The following is a 22344-nucleotide window of genomic DNA, read 5'->3' as shown; positions in this document are numbered from 1 at the left end:
CACAGTAAGAAGTTTAACAACACCAGGTTAAAGTCCAACAGGTTTATTTGGTAGCAAAAGCCACACAAGCTTTCGAGGCTCTAAGCCCCTTCTTCAGGTGAGTGGGAATTCTGTTCACAAACAGAACTTATAAAGACACAGACTCAATTTACATGAATAATGGTTGGAATGCGAATACTTACAACTAATCCAGTCTTTAAGAAACAAAACAATGGGAGTGGAGAGAGCATCAAGACAGGCTAAAAAGATGTGTATTGTCTCCAGACAAGACAGCCAGTGAAACTCTGCAGGTCCACGCAACTGTGGGAGTTACAAATAGTGTGACATGAACCCAATATCCCGGTTGAGGCCGTCCTTGTGTGTGCGGAACTTGGCTATCAGTTTCTGCTCAGCGACTCTGCGCTGTCGTGTGTCGCGAAGGCCGCCTTGGAGAACGCTTACCCGAATATCAGAGGCCGAATGCCCGTGACCGCTGAAGTGCTCCCCAACAGGAAGAGAACAGTCTTGCCTGGTGATTGTCGAGCGGTGTTCATTCATCCGTTGTCGCAGCGTCTGCTTAGTTTCCCCAATGTACCATGCCTCGGGACGTTGTCTACCTGATACGCTGCAAGAAAGGATGCGTGGGTTTTCTCCGGGTGCTCTGGTTTCCTCGCACAGTCCAAAGATGTGCGGGTTAGGTTGATTGGCCATGCTAAAAATTGCCCTTAGTGTCCTGAGATGGGTAGGTTAGAGGGATTAGTGGGTAAAATATGTAGGGGTATGGGCGTAGGGCCTGGGTGGGATTGTGGTTGGTGCAGACTCGATGGGCTGAATGGCCTCTTTCTGTGCTGTAGGGTTTCTATGATTCTATGTATTAATGTTTTCAAAAAGCAAAGTTTATTTACTAGTCACAAATGGGCTGACATTAACACTGCAATGAAGTTACTGTGAAAATCCCCTAGTCACCACACTCTGGCGCCTGTTCGGGTACACTGTAAGAAGTTTCACAATAGCAGATTACTTCTTACTGTGCCTACCCCAGTCCAACGCCGCCATCTCCACATCATGGATACAAGAGGGAGAATTTAGCATAGCCAATGCACCTAACCAGCACATCTTTCGGACTGTGGGAGGAAACCAGAGCACCACGCAGACACGGGAAGAATGTGCAAAATCCACACATTCAGTGACCCAAGCTGGGAAACCAAAGCATCCGGGTCCCTGGCACTGTGAGGCAGCAGTGGTAACCACAGTGCCACCCCAGATGAAGAGACAGAATGTAATGTATCTATGTTTGATGAAAACAAGCTAGGTGGAAAGGTAAGCTGTGGGGAGGACATAGAGAGGCTGCAAAGAGATATCCACAACAAGATGGTAGATGGAATATAATACAGGGAAGCATAAAGTTATTCACTTTAGCCCTAAGAATAAAAAAGCAGAATAATTTTCAAAAGGTTGTTAAGTGTTGATGTTCAAAGAGAGTTGGGTGCACTGGTATGAGGAATGCAGAAAGTTAGCAAGCAGATACAACAAGCAATTAGGGAGGCCATTGGCAGATTGGTTTTTATTGCAAGATGATTGGAGTACAGGAAGGAAGAAGTCTTGCTATAGTTGTACAGGGTTTTGGTGAGACCACACCTGGAATACTGTGAGCAGCTTTGATCTACACATTTAAGAAAATATATATTTGTATTGGAGACGGTACTGTGAAGGTCCACTAAAGTTGTCCCTGGGATGAGGGATACGTTCTATGATGAGATGCTGAGTAAATTGGGCTTTTATCCTCTGTAATTCTGAAGAATGAGAGGCGATCTCATTGAAAGCTACAAATTTCAAAAGTGGCTTCATAGGGTAGATGCTGAGAGATTGCTTACACTAGTTGGGAAATCTAAAACACAGGGGCACAGTCTCAAGATAAGGGACCAATCATTTAGGACTGAGAAAAGGAGAAATTACTTCACTTGAAAGATTATGAATATTTGGAATTTTCCAACCCAGGGGGCCATGGATGCTCCATTGTTGAATAATTTTAAGGCCACAACAGACAGATTTTCCGAATCTTGGGGAATTAAAGGATATGGGGAATGGATGGGAAAATGGAATTGAAACCCAAGACCACCCATGATCTTGAATGGCGGCAGAACTGGCTTGATAGGCTGTGTGGACTACACCTGGTCCTATTTCTTCCTGTCCCTTCCCAAGATCCCAGTTGAGGCAGTCAAGGGCATTCAGCCTCTGATCTTCATGTAAGCGTTCTCCAAGGCGGCCTTCACGACACGCGACAACGCAGAATCGCTGAGCAAAAACTGACAGCCAAGTTCTGCACACATGAAGACGGCATCAACCGGGATCTTGGGTTCACGTCACACTATCTGTAACCCCCACGACTTGCCTGGGCTTGCAAAATCTCACTAACTGTCCTGGTTTGAGACAATTTACACCTCTTTAACCTGTGCTTTACCCTCTCTCCATTAGCATTGTCTGCACCTCTAAAGACCTGATTACCTGTTAAGACTCACATTCCACCCATTATCTTGTAAATTGAGTCTGTGTCTATATATGCCCTATTTGTGAACCCAACTCTTCACTCACCTGATGAAGGAGCAGCGCTCTGAAAGCTCGTGCTACCAAATAAACCTGTTGGACTTTAACTTGGTGTTGTGAGACTTCTTACTGTGTCTACCCCAGTCCAACACCGGCATTTCCACATCATGTATTCAAGAAGGAAAATCAGTCTAATTGCCGTAATTACAGAGGAATTTCCATGCTGTCTGCCACAGGGAAGATTATTGCAAGGACCCTTCTCAAGCACCTCCTCCCACTGACCGAAAAACCTCTTCCAGAGCCGCAGTGCAGCTTTTGCCCATTGAGAGGCACCACAGACACGATCTTCTCTGCGTGGCAAATTCAAGTGCAAGGAGAAGCACAAATTGCTGTATGTGGCCTTTTTTGACCTTAGAAAAGCCTTTGACCCTGTCAGCCCGAAGGCTTATGGAGTATCCTCCTCAAATTTGGCTGCGCTCAGCAATTTGTCACCATCGTTCACCGACACCACAACGACATGCATGCATGCCGTGATGTGATCCTCACCAATAGAACCATTTTGGACCCTACCTCAGTGAAGGCTGGGGTCAAACAAGCCTGTCATTGCACCAACTCTCTTCTCCATTTTCCTCACTGCACCTCCAGCAAATTACCCACAGGTGTGGAGGTAATCTATAGAAGAGATGGAAACTTGTTCAACCTACGCCACCTTTGATCCATAAGACATAGGAGCAGAATTAGGCCAGTCAGTCCATCGAGTCTGCTCCACCAATCATGGCTGATTTTTTTCTCCTGCCTTTTCCCCATAACCCCGATCCCCATGTCCACTCTATCCAGGCCTCGCAGTATCCTGTAAGTTTCAATAAGATCCCCCCTCATCCTTCAAGACTCCAATGAGTACAGACCCAGAGTCCTCAACCATTCCTCATCCAAAACCATTTCAATCTCATTCAAAGAGTTTCAGTTCACAAATGATGCTTGTGTTCAGAAACTAAGCCCCAGGTCATTGCTGGCTCCTTCTTCGAAGCATACATGAAAATAAATCTTTCACTGAACACCTGGAAAACTAAGGTCCTCTTCCAACCAGCTCCCCAGAGCACATCTCTCCCTTGTTGATTAAGATATTGGAATGCATAACAAATATGGAAAAGAAGGTTGATATGCTTTTAAATTGATATACTTAATTATATCACAATTTCGAACTTATCCTTTGTGTTCTCTTTAAAAAGGCAACGCTTATGGTCTACGTGATTCAAAAGTCTGAGATCACGTACCTACCGATTCAAGATCAGCTTCTTCCCTGCTGCCATCAGACTTTTGAATGGACCTACTTTATATTAATCTGATCTTTCTCTACACCCTAACTATGACTGTAACACTTTCCTTCTCCCCTGTGTACTCTATAAATGGTACGCTTTGCCTGTATAGAGCACAAGAAACAATACTTCTTACTGTATCCCAAAACATGTGACAATAATAAATCAAATTCCAATTGATGATTTAATCATCCTAATTGATAGCCAAAAGAACACGTTTGTGTAGTAACTGGGAATCACAGAATGATTAGGCATAGATGGAGACCATTCAGCCCACTGCACCTGTGGTGACACTTTGTTCGAGCTATCCAATTAGTTCTAATCCACCCTGCCCTTTCCCTATAAGCCTGTAAGCTTTTACCATTCAAGTATTTATCCAATTCCCCTTTGAGAGTTATTGTTAAATCATCTATCACCAATCTTTCAGGCTGTGCATTCCAGATACCAAAGCTCATTAAAAAAAATCTTTTGTTTCTTCTAGTTATTTCGTTTATTAAATTTGTGTCCTCTGATTATTGACCCTCCATCAATAGACATGGTTTTTTCTCTATCATAACCTCTCATGACATATCATAACATCTCAATCACAGCTCTTAACCTTCTCGGCTCTCAATAGAACTCCAGTTTTTTCAAAAAACAGAAGTCCCTCATCCCTGCTACAAGTCTAGTAAATCTCTTCTGCACTCACATTAAGACCACAATAGCCTTCCTCGGGTGTAACATCCAGAATTTAGCACAATTCAACTATGGGGGTAAGTTGAGCTGCTGAGGTGGGAGGGCATGGGATCAATTGAAAATTTTACCTACGCTTAATAGATTTTTGTTCACAAAATAGTTACGGAACGAAGGCAAGTAGATGGAATTAAGTTGTAGGCAAGCCATGATCCAACTGAATATACAACAGATAGAGCAAAAGAGTTTTCAATTCTTTCATCAGTTGATTCGATTTGGTTTATTATTGTCACATGTATTGTGATGCAATGAAAAGTATTGTTTCTTGCGCGCTATATAGACAAAACATACTGTTCATAAAGTACATAGGAGAGAAGGAAAGGTGAGGGTGCAGAGTATAGTGTTGCAGTTACAGATAGGGTGAAAAGAAAGATCAACTTAAAATAAGAGGCATAAATTGGCTGCTGTGTTTCCAATATGACAATAGTGACTACACTTCATTTCTTGTAAAATACTTTTGAGATTGTCTGTGGCCCTGAAAGACATCATATAAATGTCAGTCCTTTATTCTTTCTTTCCCTCAAGAGCAAGACTCTGTTTCAAGACTCTGAAAAAGGTGGAAGAGAGTATGTCCGGGGTGCATGGGGTCCTTGATTATGCTGGCTGCTTTTCCGAGGCAGTGGGAAGTGTAGACAGAGTCAATGGATGGGAGGCTGGGTTGCGTGATGGACTGGGCTACATTCACAATCCTTTGTAGTTGGCACCTCTAAGTCCTTTCCGAATGTATCACAGCTTGATATGTCTCCTGCTCTGACCAAGACCGTAAGAAACTCACCTGATGAAGGGGCAACACTCCAAAAGCTCGTGGTACCAAATAAACCTGTTGGACTTTAACCTGGTGCTGTGAGACTACTTACTGTGCCTACCCCAGTCCAACGCCGGCAACTCCACATCAAAACTTTAACTTATACTGCACCTTTGATGTAGCAAAATGTCCTAAAATTCTTCAGAGGAGTGTTATCAAACAAAGTTGAATACCGATCTACATATGTTGGTGTTAGGACAGGTGACTAAAAGTTTGTTCAAGAAGGTATGTCTAGAGGAGTGATTCAAAAGGAGAGAGAGAGGTGAAGAGTTGTGGCGATTTAGAGAGGAAAGTTCAGAGCTAAAGGTCTGGGCAGCTGAAAGCACGGCTGCTAATAGTGGGGCAAAGGGAATCAAGGATGTGCAAGGCCAGGAGCTCAGAGGGAAGTGCTGGAGGAGGTTACAGAGGTGGGGAGGAGCGACTCTGACACCTCAGAAGTCCGAGGTCACGTACCGACCGACTCAAGAACAGTTTCTTCCCTGCTGCCCTCAGACCTTTGAATGGACCTACCTTGCATTAAGTTGATCTTTCTCTACACCCTAGCTGTAACTGTAACACTACATTCTGCACTCTCTCCTTTTCTTCTCTATGAACGGTATGCTTTGTCTGTATCACATGCAAGAAACAATGCTTTTCACTGTGTACTAATACATGTGACAATAATAAATCAAATCAAAATCAAATTCTATGGAGAGATACAAACACAAGGATGAGAATTTTCAAATCAAAGTGCTGCCAGATCAGGAGCCAGTGCGGATCAGATAGCCCAAGGGATGATGGTGAATTGCACTTGAAGCAAGTTAGGACGTGGGCAGTTTTGGAGAGCTCAGTTGTAAAAAGCTTGCAATGTGGGCAACCAGCTTGGAAAGTACTGTATCTTTATCTCTTTTTATCTATTTCCATTTTTTGTGTAGATTTTGTATTTTTCTTTCTTTGTGCATTTGTCTCTTTGTCTTATTCCCTTTTTGAAATTTAGCTGACAAAAATGCAACAATTTTATTGAATACCTCATTTTTATCAGCAAAACATTAGCTTCTGTGACACTTTAAATATTATTGGCTATTCAAGAGAGATTTGACACGTTGATTGGCTGGTGTGGAGTACTGGATAGATACTGAGCAGAATGATAGCTATAACCAGAGTGATGAAGATAAAGAGAGAGAGCCACAAAACGACGGCAATTTACACCGAAAGTGGACAATGAGGTTAGAAGAACGCATTCTATATACCATGACCATGTTGTTGTTTTCCTTTTGTTCCTTCCTTTTATTTATTAGTGTCACAAGTAGGCTTACATTAACACTGAATGCAGTTACTGTGAAAATCCCCTAGTCGTCACACTCAGGCACCTGTTCGGGTACACTGAGGGAGAATTTAGCACCTAACCAGCACGTCTTTCAGACTGTGGGAGGAAACCCACGCAGACATGGCAAGAACGTCCAGATTCCGCACAGACAGTGATCCAAGCCGGGAATCAAACCTGGGTCCCTGGCGCAGTGAGGCAGCAGTGCTAACCACTGTGCCACCATGCCGTCCCTTCTTTCCCCTGCATGGAGTGTTTATGAGTTTTATGTTCTAAGATTAAATGTAGGTTCAAGCGTGAGATCAAGTGTAATCCTTCTTCTTGTTAGCTTGGATCTAATATGTCTCTTTTGTGGGGACCATGATTTGGACCATGAAGCTGTGGACCATTTCTACATCGTATGAAGTAGAATGGCATGTTCCTCCACTACATTTCCTGAAGTCGAAACCAATTGAATTGGTTTTTGGAGCAAGGAGTTGGATTAGGGTTTAAAGGCAAAATACTGCAGATGCTGGAATCTAAAACAAAAACAGAAAATGCTGGAAAATCTCAGCAGATCTGACAGCATCTGTGGAGAGAGAATAGAACCAACGTTTCAAGTCTGGATGACCCTTCGTCAGAGTTTAGGATTGAACTCTGCGCGTTGGTTTTTGCCTATTAACTCTCAATTAACCAAACAGCAGAGATAGTAATCACACTGACCAGTCTAGTTTTCTAATCAGTATAAGTTGTTACAGTCACCTACTACTTGCCACCTATAAAATTTATGTGTCACAAGTAGGCTTACATTAACACTGCAATGAAGTTACTGTGAAAATCCCCTACTCACTCTCTCTCTCACATACACATTTCTCACTCTCACATACACTGTAACACACATTCATTCTCTCTCACACATTCTCTCTGTCATAGATACACATTTTGATTTGATTTGATTTATTATTGTCACATATATTGATATACAGTGAAAAGTATTGTTTCTTGCACACTATACAGTCAAAGCATACCGTTCATAGAGAAGAAAAGGAGAGGGTGCAGAATGTAGTGTTGAAGTCATAGCTAGGGTGTAGAAAAAGATCAACTTAATGTGAGGTAGGTCCATTCAAAAGTCTAATGGCAGCAGGGAAGAAGATGTTCTTGAGTCAGTTGGTATGTGTCCTCAGACTTTTGTATCTTTTTCCCAATGGAAGAAGGTGGAAGAGAGAATGTCCGGGGTGCGTGGGGTCCTCAATTATGCTGGCTGCTTTTCTGAAGCAGCAGGAAGTGTAGACAGAGTCAATGGGTGGGAGGCTGGTTTGTGTGATGCTTTGGGCTTTGTTCACGACCCTTTGTAGTTTCTTGCAGTCTTGAATAGAGCAGGAGCCATACCAAGCTGTGATACAACCAGAAAGAAAGCTTTCTATGATGCATGTGAAAAAGTTGGTGAGAGTCGTAGCTGACATGCCAAATTTCCTTAGCCTCCTGAGAAAGTAGAGGCGTTGGTGGGCTTTCTTAACTATAGTGTCGGCATGAGGGGATCAGGACAGGTTGTTGGTGATCTGGACACCTACAAACATGAAGCTGTGGACCATTTCTACATCGTATGAAATAGAATGGCATGTTCCTCCACTACGTTTCCTGAAGTCGATGACTATCTCCTCCCTTTTGTTGACATTGAGGGAGAATTTATTGTCACCAGATTCTCTATCTGTTTCCTGTACTCTGTCTTGTCATTGTTTGAGATCCGACCCACTATGGGGGTGTTATCAGTAAACTTGAAAATCGAATTGGAGGGGAATTTGGCCACACAGTCAAAGGTGTTTAAGGAGTATAGTCGGGGGTTGTGAATACAGCCTTGTGGGGCACCGGTGTTGAGAATGACCACATTTCTCTCACTCAAACACACCTTATCTCTTTGTCATAGACACACATTATCTCTCTCACTCCAACCTCATTCATTCAATGAAAGCAGCTACAGGGTGGGCGCATGCGCAGTTGCCGCCCCCAGGGCCGGTCCTCCAGCTTCCCGGCATCCCCGGCTCTCCATCATGGCGGCGGACGGGGAAGCGGCGAGGCGCGTGTGTGAGACGGACGGTTGTGACAAGGAGGCGCGGCTGCAGTGTCCCACCTGCATCAAGCTCGGCATCCAGGGCTCCTTCTTCTGCTCGCAGGTACCGGGAGCGGCGGGACTCGGACACAGGGAGCCGGGGAGCCTGCGCTCCGGGACCCCGGGGGAAAGTCCGCTCTGAGAGGCAGGGCTGAGGGCATCAGTTCAGTGAGGCGGAGGAGGGAGATCCTGCCGGAGACCCGAGGGGGATCCAGCCGGAGACCCGAGGGGGATCCAGCCGGGAGGTGGCCATGGATTCTGGACCCTGTCTCATCAACCCCCCCGCCCACAAAAAAAACACCGACCCCACCATCCAGATCCTAAATTCCACATGTCCCGACACTAGAACCCCACACAGCCTTACCCCCACCCCCCTGACAGTAATGGACACACACCCACCCTGTCCTCCCCATCTTGAACTCTCAAACCCTCACTCTGACCCACCCCCCTCCAAGCCAACAGCACCCTTAGGCTGATCGCCCCACTGGACTCCTACTCCTGCCGCTCCCCCAACCTCCCATTCCCTCCCCGACTCACCCACACTGACCCAGATTTATCCCCAACCTCCCGTGGGCGGCACGGTAGCACAGTGGTTAGCACTGCTACTTCACAGCTCCAGGGACCTGGGTTCGATTCCCGGCTTGAGTCACTGTCTGTGTGGAGTTTGCACATTCTCCTCGTGCCTGCGTGGGTTTCCTCCGGGTGCTCCGGCTTCCTCCCACAGTCCAAAGATGTGCGGGTTAGGTTGATTGGCCCTGCTAAAATTGCCCCTTAGTGTCCTGGGATGCGTAGATTACAGGGATTAGCGGGTAAAATATGTAGGGATATGGGTGGGATTGTGGTTGGTGCAGACTCGATGGGCCGAATGGCCTCTTTCTGTACTGTAGGGTTTCTATGATTTCTCCCCGCACTCTTCGCCACTCCTGCCCTGTATCATCCTAACTCAACAGCCTGGGGCAGACAGGGCATTACCACCAGTAACTGAACTGGACTAATCATATAAATACTGTGGCAGGTCAGAGGCTGGGAATCCTGCGGCGAGTAACTTACCTCCTGACTCCCCAAAGTCTGTCCATCATCTATTAGACACAAATCAGGAGTGTGATGGAATACTCTCCACTTGCCTGGATGAGTGCAGCTCCAACATTCAAGCTTGAAATCTCTCAGGACAAAGCATTGATGGAGTGATTGATTGATGGAGTGAATGTTTAATTCACTCCTTCCACAACTGGCGCACATTGGCAGCAATGTATACCGTCTACAATTGCAGCAACTGTCAAGGCTCCATCATAGAATCATAGAAACCCTACAGCACAGAAAGAGGCCATTCGGCCCATTGAGTCTGTACTGACCACATTCCCACCCCAGGCCCTACCCCCATATCCCTCCATATTTTACCCACTAATCCCTCTAACCTACGCATCTCAGGACACTCAGGGCAATTTTAGCATGGCCAATCAACCTAACCCGCACATCTTTGGACTGTGGGAGGAAGCCGGATCACCCGGAGGAAACCCACGCAGCCACGAGGAGAATGTGCAAACTCCACACAGACAGTGACCCAAGCCGGGAATCGAACCCAGGTCCCTGGAGCTGTGAAGCAGCAGTGCTAACCACTGTGCTACCGTGCCTTGGTCAGCATCTTCCAAATTGTGAATTCTGCTGCTTAGATTCTAGGTCCTAGAAGGACAGGGGCAGCAGACGCATGGGAAAACTACCATCTGCAAGTTCCCCTCCAAGCCACGCACCATCTTGACTATATTGTTCCTTCACTGTCACTTCCTCAGGATATGTGGTCTGCAAGGTTGGAGAAGGTGGCTCATCACCACAGTCTCAAGGCAATTAAGTATGAGCACCAAATGTTGGCTTTGTCAGTGACTCTCACATCCTATGAACGCCTAAGAAAAAAATGAAACCTACAGTGGGCCCAACCCTCTTAAGTTACCTACAGGCCTCAGATCACCTCCAGTCCCCAATCATAGCACTTGACACCAGTGCCCCCTCCACCTCCACTCTGCCACTTACTAATCACTTGTACACTGCTCCCCCCATACTTCTCCATAATCATCTCTGCCCTTCACCCACCCAAACTCTCTTCTCTTCCCCACTTGTCCCCAGATGAATTTAAGGTAGTGATTGGCAGTGATCTATGTATGGCAGAACAGAATTGGGACTGACTGGTCCCCTGTGTGCTCTGATTGTGATTTAGCCATTTATTTTATTGTAGAGCAACATAGCTTGACCTTGTCCTTGCTTACCTTGGGGCGATAGTGCCATAGTGGTAACATCATCGCTCAGGTTCTGAGGATAGAGTTCAAATCCTGCCATGGTATCTGGTGGAATTTTAAAAAGTAAATTAATAAAATCTGGAATTATAAGCTAGCCTCAGTAATGGTGACCATGAAACCATCTTAGTCTTTAAAAAAATCTGGTTCACTTGTGTCCTTTAGGGATGGAAATCTGCCATCCTTACCTGGTCTGGCCTACATGTGACTCCAGACCCATAACAATGTGGTTGACTCTTAACTGCCCTCTGAAAGTCACTCAGCTCTAGGGCACTTAGGGATGTGCAACAAATGCTGGCCAGCCAGCGACACCCACCTCCGATGTGGACTCAGGTTCACACTTGCACAATATCAGCAAATATTTTCTGACCTAGAGCAAGAGTTCAGGATCATTTTGTTTTATCAATGAAGAGTCACTAAGGTCGGATGCAGATGACTATTGCTGCCATGGCTCAGGTCAGGAAACTTTGTAAGCGGTTTGTGATTTCTAAGGTAGTTAATTGTTTAACATCAGAAAAGCAGTGTGACTGAAGGCAGCCTTAAACAAATTGTCACACATTTGTTCTGTGCCTTTTATACCTGTTCTAAAATGTTGGATTTTTGATTACATGTCTTGCTCAGTATCGGTAGTTTGACGTGAATAAGCAGTGTGTGCAACATGAGGAGAGTAAAATGTTTTTTTATCAGTAACATGAAGCTGGGAAGTGTATGAGAAACTTTTGTTTTGAGCTTATAAGTGTAGGAAAGTTTATATATGTGGCACGTTCTACTTTAAATAGGGAATAAAGGATTACCGTGGGAATAGGTGCCTTTGCAAAGCAAATGAACAAGCTTGATGGGGTTTTTTGGCAAATTTGAGAGGTAGTATGAGGGCCTAAGTGGGACTAGTTGGTGCCTTCAACAGTGAGGAAAGAAAGAAAAATAATCTTGGAATTTTATTCTTGGATAAATTTTGCTAACCCAAAGTATACAACTTATTTTTCCTGTTAGCCCTTATTACAATATTGAACATGTCCACACAGTTACCAATAATATTTGATGGATTGCAAAATAATCTATGATTAAAATCAATCCTCTTCCCTTGCTTTATATAGTGTGTATAAAGTATTTATTTATCATTTGGAAGTTGCTGTGTTTTCTCCCTACCCTTTTGGTTGTCCTTGATCTACCTTACTTCTGGAATATGGAAATTGATTCTCTGGAGGCTACTTACTTGCCTAAACAATGCACTATCTACTTGTTCACCTCGAGTTGTTTGATAATCGTTGCCAATTTTTTTTCCTGTTGTTTCAGCCATCTCCCTTCTGTAGACTTATACAATCAATTATCCCACTGCCTTGTTTAATAGTTTATCTTTATATTTTGTGCCCTTACATCTCCATTTCTTATTCATTTTCAGTCTGAGGCCAATTTCTACAATGCCAGTGATATCAATATTTCCCTTGCTGCTTACATAAAGAAGGACTTACATTTGTGTAACACTTTTAGTCAACCACTGGATGTCTGAAAGTGCTTTACAGCCAATGATACATTTTGAAGTGCGGTCACTGTTGTAATGAATATTTAAAAAATCTCCTGCCCTTGTATCTTTTATATTATTTCACTTCCAGATGCTACTGCGTTTGACTTGCTTTGTAAATGTCGGAGTTTGCTGCCAACTCAACTAGTGGTGACCAAGGTGTAAATTTATTTATTGCTGGTTGATAATTGATAATCAGTGGCTGCCAAAATGATGATTTTGAGATCTGCGTGGATATTTCTACAGATGGTCACTTCTTAGTTGTAATGTTCAAGGCGGTGGAGAAATAGGACCAACATGAGTTTGGATTTTATAATTAGTTGAATAACTAAATTATTGTAGACTTGTTATGGCATAGAAGAGGCCAATCAGCCCACCATGTTCGTGTCAGTTCTCTGTAAAGCAATTCAGCCTACTGAATTGCCAACTCTTTCCTGTAGCCCAACAAGTTCACTTCCCTCAAGTGTGCAGCCAATGTCCCTTTGGCATCATTCATTGTCTCCATTTCCACTCTACATTGGTGGAGCACAATATTGAGCAAGTCTTTCGAATGGTTTATGTAAGCTGAATCAGTGCCAGTTATTTGTATTAGCAATGACAGTGCTGTGGTAGATTAGGGGAAATGTGAAGAGAGAAGATTTGTAGAGTTGTGGGAAAATGGCAGGAGAGTGCTGGCAATGATGTATGTGGACATGTTGGGTGAATACTCACCTCAGATTTGGTTACGGTGCTCCCTATAATTAAATTGTCACATTGGGGCATGCACAGGAAGATTAAATGTATCAGCAAAGTATTGGAGGGCCCCTAGCACCCCAGAGAACATCAACTTGGCACAATTCCGTGCTGTAGAAAATACATTTTTGCAGGGATAGGATAATTATAGAAGAAACTGTGGGGGATTGTAGTGTCAAGAGATTAATGTAAGCTTTACAAAAATTACTGGCCAGATAAAATATAATAAGTGATATTATAATGCTGCTTTAAAGAGTTGAAATATTTTATACAATATATATTTTCAAAGGTACATTGCAGAAAAAGTTATGTGTACCATGAGTTACAATGGCCCCCTGATGTCTAAGAGATGATGGCATTTGCTGCATTGTTATATGAAATATCTGTAAAGATACACTGTGGAATTGTGAATCTTTCGGTGTCTTTCTGAAAGCATTCAGTATGTTCATCGTCACCAATTGCATTTTGCATGTGTTTGTTTAGTCCAATCCAATCGTGCTGAAGTGAACGTTGTCACTTTATATCAACAGTGTTTGTTTTACAAAAGAAAGGCGACAAAAATAAAGCAAACTGCTTTTTTTGCTTTTGGCGGTGCTGTGGGTTAATGAAATGGTCCGTGAAATGGGGACTGTGTAATTATAGACTTGAGCAGGAGGGGTGTTAGACACGGCGACCCGATGAGTTTTAAGGAAGTTTATGAAGCTGGGGAGGGAACTGTAGCATGGTGAAAGCGGTTTAGGAAGAGATCCGGAGGGTAGGAGGGTGGAGGCAATGGCAAATTACTCTGAAAAGTGTTCAAGTAGGACGAGGGGACGATGACTCGTACAGTAGTTCAAAATTGAGAGAACGGAGGGTGCAGAAAGGCTGCAGGGTTATGCTGAACAACCATTGAGGCATTTGAAGATGAGGAATTTGATATCGATGGCTATTCATATCTCTGCCAATGGTGGCGAGCAGGGAAAGGAAAGATGGGTGAACAGCATTTTCTGATGTGCAGTGATGTTCTGGATGAACTGAAATTTATTCATTAAAAACAAAAATTCTACCTGTGACATGTTGGTTGACTACACTGCCCAGTGAATTTCCGGGACTTGCAGAGCAGAATTGTCTGGGTTTATGATGAACAGAGTGGCAGTGGAGCACTTGCATCAGTTGGCCACATCACCACCTTGAAAAGGGAGAGTGGGGAGAGGGCAGGAAACAACCGTGGGGCAGCACGGTGGCACAGTGGTTAGCACTGCTGCTTCACAGCACCAGGGACCCAGGTTTGATTCCCAGTTTGGGTTACTGTCTGTGTGTGGAGTCTGTATGTTCTCCCCGTGTCTGCATGGGTTTCCTCCCGGTGCTCTGGTTTCCTCCCACAGTCTGAAAGATGTGCTGGTTAGGGTGCATTGACCCGAACAGGCGCCCGAGTGTGGTGATTATGGTAATTTCACAGTAAGCCTTACTTGTGACAAACAAATAAACTTTAAAATCAGCCTAGGTCTTGCAGCCACTGAGCCAAGGAGGAGCTTCAACATTTGATTCAGGGTGCTTCTCGAAATTTAAATGCAATAATTGGGAGCTCCAAGCTATTGTTTTGTGATCCTTCAGGAGTGCTGAGTAAGTCCAGTGGCTATTGGAAAGTCTGTTTCAATTGTGAAAGCCATCACAGTAAAGCTTAATTCTAAGTCCACAGGTGTGGTCTTTGAATCAAGAGCCACTGGTAGGAAGAAACAAATGCCCAAGCCGATTTAAAAAAAATCTATGTTAAATAAGGCCAGAGGCACCATGTCTAATTGCGATATCCCAAAGGATGCTTGTATAATTGAACTGGGCACGGGTCAAATCTTGGGCCTTCTGACTTTTAATGGCTTACTCGGAAAATAGAAAGAAATGTGTGTAACTGGTTTAGCCACTTTCACACCTCAGCACATCCCAAACCGCTCACAACCAATGAAGCGCTTTTTAAGCACAGCCATTAATATTATGTAGGAAATGCCCCACATGCTGCATAGTGATAATGACCAGCCAATTCATTTTTTTTGCGATGGAGTTTGCAGCATAAATATTGTCCCAAGGCAGCAGGCGGGAATTTCCACCTGAGAAGGCAGACTTGGTTCAACGTCTCATCCAAAAGACAGCATTTCCTCAGTACTGCACTGAAATGTCAGCCTATAATGGGCTCGTGCCCAGGAATGGGGCTCTGTAACCCATGACCTTCTGAATCAGATGAGAAGGTGTCTCCAGTAAGCCAAGGCTGACAGCAAGTAGTATTAATAAATTTGAAAAAATGAAGTTGGTGCAAGCTGTCATTTATTTGAAAATTACTCCAAGTTGGTCAGTTAACCATTTCAGGTTGCCCTGTGTGCCACAATTATACAGCGTATTCTCAAGTCAACTTTACTTAATTTAGATAATTTGATGGTACAAAAATAAAATTAGCACTTGATTGCCGTTTTGCTGTAATTTTGTTTCTTGGTTCAAATTATTGGGGAGTACAATTTCTTAACATAAAATAAAGACTTCTCATTGTGAGAAGTAGATTTTTTTTGCATTGCCTTGCTCAGTCAATATTCAGTGCAGTTCTAGAATTATTATGACCTCTTTTATCTATTATTCTCTTACCTGGACATAGCTGTTTTCTGAATTGTTTGGTTATTCTGTATAATGCAGGCCAATTAAAAAAATATACATAAAGTGGAACTGTATATCAATGTAAATTCATAAATAAATGTATATTTTGACATCTTTTGTTTCTGATCATGTTCAAGCCCATTTGAAAGTTTAGGATTGTGTTCATCAAAATAAAGTCTTTTGCTCTTTGCTATAGTTGAGAATCCATTTTAACATCAAGAGAATGCAATTTAGCACTTAACCACTGCTGCCATAAGTCTGCCAAGCAATTGCCAGTGCTAATATTGTAAGAAAAGTGATCAGCTGTAATCCATTTGTCGACATCAATCTTCGCTGCTTAAAAACTGAAGTTCATTTCTAAAATTACTTCTAAAATTAATTAGTGCTGCACTAATGAACCGAAATATTAGTGACTCCACAGTCCTTGCATAAACGTTGTGGGCAGAATAGTTTGCAGTAAAGCTGGTGGGATAATCGGTTCATTGGTGGGTCAATGAATAAACTGTATGATGATGCAAAATCCTGTGGCATGATATGATTTCAGCAGTGGCTAGTGCAGTGATTTATAGGAGACACCTGTTAGCGGCATCATTAGAAATACCAGTATGACATTTGCACTAAGTGCCCAAGCCCAAGGGAAGGAAAAGATGCTTAGTTTGCAAAATTCTCACTGATTCTGTTGGTGTTTACTCTTCACGTAGTTAAGATGTCAAGTGGAGTTAACATTTCTTTTATTAAAGCGACATTCTATCCTGAGAGTTGACTAATCTCAAAAATTACTCGAGTAACTTGTAATATCAAACAAAACTTTGGGGAAATCTGCCTCTGTTTGGATCTTAGAAGACTATGCACTGACCAGTTCTTGGGCAAATGCAACAAATATATATGAAATAGTCATTAGTGTTTTCAAATGGGCGACAGGTCGATCTGAGCTGTTTAGAATTACATTTGTAATTGGCAAGGGATGGCTGAAGCGCAGAGTTTGGAAATTGATTCAGACTTGCAAAGATTTGGCTGTAAAATTTGATCACAGCATAGCCTGGGAGTTACTAATCTACACTACATCTTGTAGTAATGTTGTGGTATTGGGATGCTACTGCTTACTTTGCATTTCGAAATGTAATTGTCGGATACATGTGCCTGCTTATACAAAACATAAATTTGGACATTTTCACTTATGTTTGTGTTAAATGACAGTTTTTATCAAACTTACCTTTTTGCAGGAATGCTTCAAAGGAAGTTGGTCAACTCATAAGCTTCTCCATAAGAAAGCCAGTAAGTACTTCATGCGGTGGTGGGGGTGTGTGTGTGCTGTGACTATAGGCATTTGTGTTTCTGCCCCAATCATGTGCGTAGCACTTTCACCTCCAAATCAGAAGATCGTGGGTTCAAACCTCACTCCAGAGACTTGAGCACAAAAACTAGGCTGATATTCCGGTGCAGTTCCAAGGGTGTGTTGCACTGTCAGAGGTGCCATCTTTCGGATGAGATGTTAAACTGAGGCCTGTCTGCTTTCGCAGGTGATGTAAAAGATCTATGTCACTATTTCAGACAAGAGTAGGGGCGTTCTCCTTGGTATCCTGAGGCCAATATTTATTCTTCAATCAACCTCACAAAAAATAGATCATCTGGTCATTATCTCACTGTTGTTTGTGGGAGCTTGCTGTGCACAAATTGGCTGGCGTTTTTCTTGCATTACCACCATGAAGTACTCTGTTGACTGTTAAACACGATGTGACATATTGCTGTCATGAAAAGTGCTGTATAAATGTGAGCTTTTATTCTACTGGAATGTGGTTAAGGTAAAACATCAAAAGTTTCGATGACTGCAAGTGCTTATTGATAAAAGAAAACACATCCATTACATATTCAGCGACAATTGTATCTCTTTTATTATGTCAGCATTTGTCACATTTGCATCAATTGACACATATTCCCTGCAGCAACAAATCACACCTAAACAGGTGTGGAACATAACAATTGAAAAGTTAGAAAAGCAGGTATATGCTCCTTCAACAAGGAGTATCAAGACTATTGAAAAAGAACAAATCAAACAATGTCAGGATGTCTCAAAAGTACTTTATAGGAAATGAAATACTTTTTGAAATGTAGTCATTGTTGTCATGTTGCCTCACAATAAGCTGCTGCAAGTAGCATTATGATAAATGGCCAGATAATGTTTTGCTTGTGATGTTGGTTGAAGGATAAATATCGGTCCCTGTACACCAAAGAGAATGTCCAAGCTTTTCTTGGAAATAGTGGCCGTGGCGTTTCACGTTCACCTGAAAGGGAAGGCCTTGGTTTAACGTCTTGTCTGAAAGATAGCACCTCTCACAGTGCCACATTTCCTTCAGTGCTGCACTGGTGTGTCAGCCTAGATTTTGTGCTCCAGATCAGCCTTGAACCCACATCTCTATGACTGGGAAGTCACTGCATTTCCCACAGAGCCCAGCTGGTACCTCTCAGATGTAGCGGTAATTGCCCTTGTTATTTGATGACATGCAGATTGCAATCTGGGTGCTCAGCAAGAAGGTTGCAGTCATTTCGCTTGCCGAAAGTTGGCAATCAATTGGACATTTTGCAGACTTGGTTGTCCCCCTGTTGTTTTGTCCTTTGTAAAACTTGTCTGGACAGCATTTCCATTGGCCTCCAATTCACCATTAATTGGGAATCTCTCAGATAGGTCAATGGATGGTTATTGTGGCAAATGGGAACATTGCCACACTGGTGCAGTTAGGGATACTCTAATGAAGTAGTGAACGAGGCATAATGGACCTACCTCATATTAAGTTGACCTTTCTCTGCACCCTAGTTATGACTGTAACACTACATTCTGCATCCTCTCCTTTCCTTCTCTATGTACAGTGTGTTTTTTCTATATACTAACACATGTGACAAATCAAAATTTTGCGACAAAATGGCAGGAATGTTATTAACTGCACACAGCTGTGCTACCCAAGATTTCTGGAATGTTTTACTGTCTGACTAACCCTTCCCATCTTGAAGCAGAAAACAACTCAAAGACAGTTCTGCCTGTAACAAGCAATAGAGAACGTAGAGCTGGGAAGGACCATTTTAGTTCAGCTGTCTGCCCCAGATTTTAAAAGAGTAATAAGCAGACCCCTACCTATATCTAGCAACATCTGTGAAGAGTTCTGTTACAAGATCATCAACTGAAACCTTATCTCTGTTTCTATCTCCACAGATGCTGCCTGACCTGCTGAGTATTTCCAGAGTTTTTGGTTTCCAGGTTTGCAGCATCTGCAGTATTTTGTTTATATCTTGCTATCTATATGTCTTTTGTTTTTCTCACCAAACGCTTGCCCCAAGTTCTTTCAAACTTGTGGTGTCATTCACTCAATCACTCACTTCCCCAACCCAGGGCAGTCCATTCCAAGCAGCCACCATCCTCTGCGTGAAATAGTGCGATCTGCTCACTTACTCTTTCTGCTCTTGAGTTTTTATTCATTGCTGCTGCTGTCATTTTTGGAAAATTTTAAGGATAAACTTAGTGACCAGCTTAAGGATCTTGAATGCCTCATGATCCTTTCTCAGTCATCCCTCCTCTCGTGTAACCAGACTCGGCTTCTGCAGTGTTTCATTGAGTGTGTGACACATGTGGCAGATAGACAGCACAAGATAACTCCCTTTTCTCTATCTTTACAACACGGGCTAAATATCAGGATAATAAAGACCATATTTAGACCGTAAGACATAGGAGCAGAATTAGGCCACTTGGCCCATCGAGTCTGCTCCGCCATTCAATCATGGCTGATTTTTTTCTCATCCCCATTCTCCTGCCTTTTCCCCATCCTGACCCTCTTATTAATCAAGAACCTATCTATCTCTGTCTTAAAGACACTCAATGACCTGGCCTCCACAGTCCTCTTTTAGGCTAGAGGTTTTAAATTCCACGATGATGGTTAAGCAGCTGGTATTTTGTTTAGTAAAACTTAAGATTTTGTAACTGAAACTACTTTTACAATGAACCAAAAAATAAAATTGTCATGGAAAATGATTTGTACAGATGCGTTGCAGGAACTGTTGCAGGTCAGTGAACTAAACTACAGTTTGTTTTCCTCTACAGAAAATGAAAAGGCCAAAGAAGAATGCTCCAAATCTGAGAAAAGTGAAATCAATACTGATCCCTGGCCCGGTTATCGATACACAGGGAAACTGAGGCCGCACTACCCATTGGTATGTCAAATACCGTTTATCAATTCTTACCATGGAACAAATGATTGCAAAATACTCTGAATGCTGGAGATCTGAAATAAAAGTGGAAAGTGCTGGAAAAACTCAGCCAGTCTGGCAGCATCTGTGGAGGGAGAAAGAGAGTCAATTTGGACTCGAATCATTAACTCTGTTTCTCTTGCCACAGATGCTGATGACCTGCTGGGTTTTTCCAGCACTTTCTATCTTGTATTATGAATAAAATAGTTATTAGGTATTTGGCCCTTCTGGCTAAAGAGGATAATAATGTACAAGATGCTGCCTGTTTGCCTGCTTGAAATGTATCGTAACTCCGTCAAATAGTTCCTTCACCCAGAGGTGGGGTGGAGCAGGGTTTGAAATGTGTATACTTCAATGCCAGGAGTATTCGCAATAAAGTGGGTGAACTTGCAGCGTGGATCAGTACCTGGGACTTCGATGTTGTGGCTATTTCAGAGACATGGATAGAGCAGGGGCAGGAATGGATGCTGCAGGTCCCGGGGTTCAAATGTTTTTGTCGAAGTAGGGAAGGAGGTAGAAGAGGGGGAGGGGTAGCATTATTGGTCAGAGATTGTATCACAGTGTCAGAGAGGAGGTTTGATGAGGACTTATCTGTTGAGGTAGTATGGGCGGAGATTAGAAATAGGAGAGGAGAGGTCACCCTGTTGGGAGTCTTTTATAGACCTCCTAAAAGTTCTAGAGAGGTTGAGGAAAGGATTGCGGAGTCAATCCTGCTTAGGAGTGAAAGTAATAGGGCAATTGTTATGGGGGATTTTAACTTGACTAATATTGACTGGAATTGTTATAGCTCTAGCTCGTTAGAGGGGTCAGTTTTTGTTCAAAGCGTGCAGGAAGGTTTTTTGACTCAGTATGTAGACAGGCCAACTAGAGGTGAGGCTATATTGGATCTGGTGCTGGGAAATGAGCCAGACCAGGTGCTAGACTTGGAAGTTGGTGTGCATTTTGGTGATAGTGACCACAATTCGGTTACGTTCACCTTAGTGATGGAAAGGGATAGGCATGAACCTCGGGCCAGTGGTTTTAGCTGGGGGAAGGGTAATTATGAGGCTATTAGGAGAGAATTAGGAAACATAGGTTGGACTAGGAGATTACAGGGACTGGGAACGTCCGACATGTGGAGTTTTTTCAAGGAGCAGCTACTGCGAGTCTGTGATAGGTATGTCCCTGTCAGGCAAGGAGGAATTGGTAGGGCTAGGGAACCGTGGTGCACCAAAAAAGTTTCTTTGTTGGTTAAAAAGAAAAAGGAGGCTTATGTTCGGATGAGACGTGAGCACTCGGGTAGTGCACTAGAAAGCTTTAGATTGGCTAAGAGGGAGTTGAAGAGCGAGCTTAGAAGGGCTAAAAGGGGACATGAGAAGACTTTGGCGGATAGGGTTAAAGAGAATCCTAAGGCGTTCTATAGGTATGTCAAGAACAGAAGGTTGGTTAGGGCAAGTTTAGGGCCAGTTATAGATGGCAGAGGGAAGTTATGTGTGGAACCGGAGGAGATTGGTGAAGCATTGAACCAATATTTCTCTTCGGTGTTCACGCAAGGGGACATGAATATAGCTGAGGAGGACACTGGGTTGCAAGGGAGTAGAATAGACAGTATTACAGTTGATAAGGAGGATGTGCAGGATATTCTGGAGGGTCTGAAAATAGATAAATCCCCTGGTCCGGATGGGATTTATCCAAGGATTCTCTGGGAGGCAAGAGAAGTGATTGCAGAGCCTCTGGCTCTGATCTTCAGGTCGTCGTTGGCCTCTGGTATAGTACCAGAAGATTGGAGGTTAGCGAATGTTGTCCCATTGTTTAAGAAGGGGAACAGAGACTTCCCCGGGAATTATAGACCGGTGAGTCTCACTTCTGTTGTCGGCAAGATGTTGGAAAAAATTATAAGGGATAGGATTTATAGTTATTTGGAGAGTAATGAATTGATAGGTGATAGTCAGCATGGTTTTGTGGCAGGTAGGTCGTGCCTTACTAACCTTATTGAGTTTTTTGAGAAAGTGACCAAGGAGGTGGATGGGGGCAAGGCAGTGGACGTGGTATATATGGATTTTAGTAAGGCGTTTGATAAGGTTCACCATGGTAGGCTTCTGCAGAAAATGCAGATGTATGGGATTGGGGGTGATCTAGGAAATTGGATCAGGAATTGGCTAGCGGATAGGAAACAGAGGGTGGTGGTTGATAGTAAATATTCATCATGGAGTGC

At 43.2% G+C, this 22344-nt stretch overlaps 1 protein-coding gene across 3 annotated transcripts in view; it reads left to right on the top strand.

Moving 5' to 3' along the window:
• Positions 1 to 8698: 8698 nt before the first annotated feature.
• Positions 8699 to 22344, top strand: part of metap1 (methionyl aminopeptidase 1) — a 36904-nt gene continuing 23258 nt past the window's right edge. For 2 of the 3 annotated variants that reach the window (XR_013497031.1, XM_078207515.1), the window contains exons 1-3: positions 8700 to 8829; positions 17141 to 17192; positions 20005 to 20114. Coding sequence is in view for 2 of the 3 variants with exons in the window: in XM_078207515.1 (XP_078063641.1) it covers positions 8707 to 8829; positions 17141 to 17192; positions 20005 to 20114 (285 nt within the window). In the remaining variant the exon portion in view is untranslated. Of the gene's footprint in view, positions 8830 to 17140; positions 17193 to 19122; positions 20115 to 22344 lie in introns of all 3 variants that reach the window. The other variant, XM_078207606.1, reaches the window with a different exon arrangement.

The sequence above is a fragment of the Mustelus asterias genome, chromosome 1, assembly GCF_964213995.1.
Source record: "Mustelus asterias chromosome 1, sMusAst1.hap1.1, whole genome shotgun sequence".
Taxonomy (NCBI): Eukaryota; Metazoa; Chordata; class Chondrichthyes; order Carcharhiniformes; family Triakidae; genus Mustelus; species Mustelus asterias.
The sequence above is the reverse complement of the archived record's forward strand: the minus strand, read 5'-3'. Positions and strand labels throughout refer to the sequence as shown.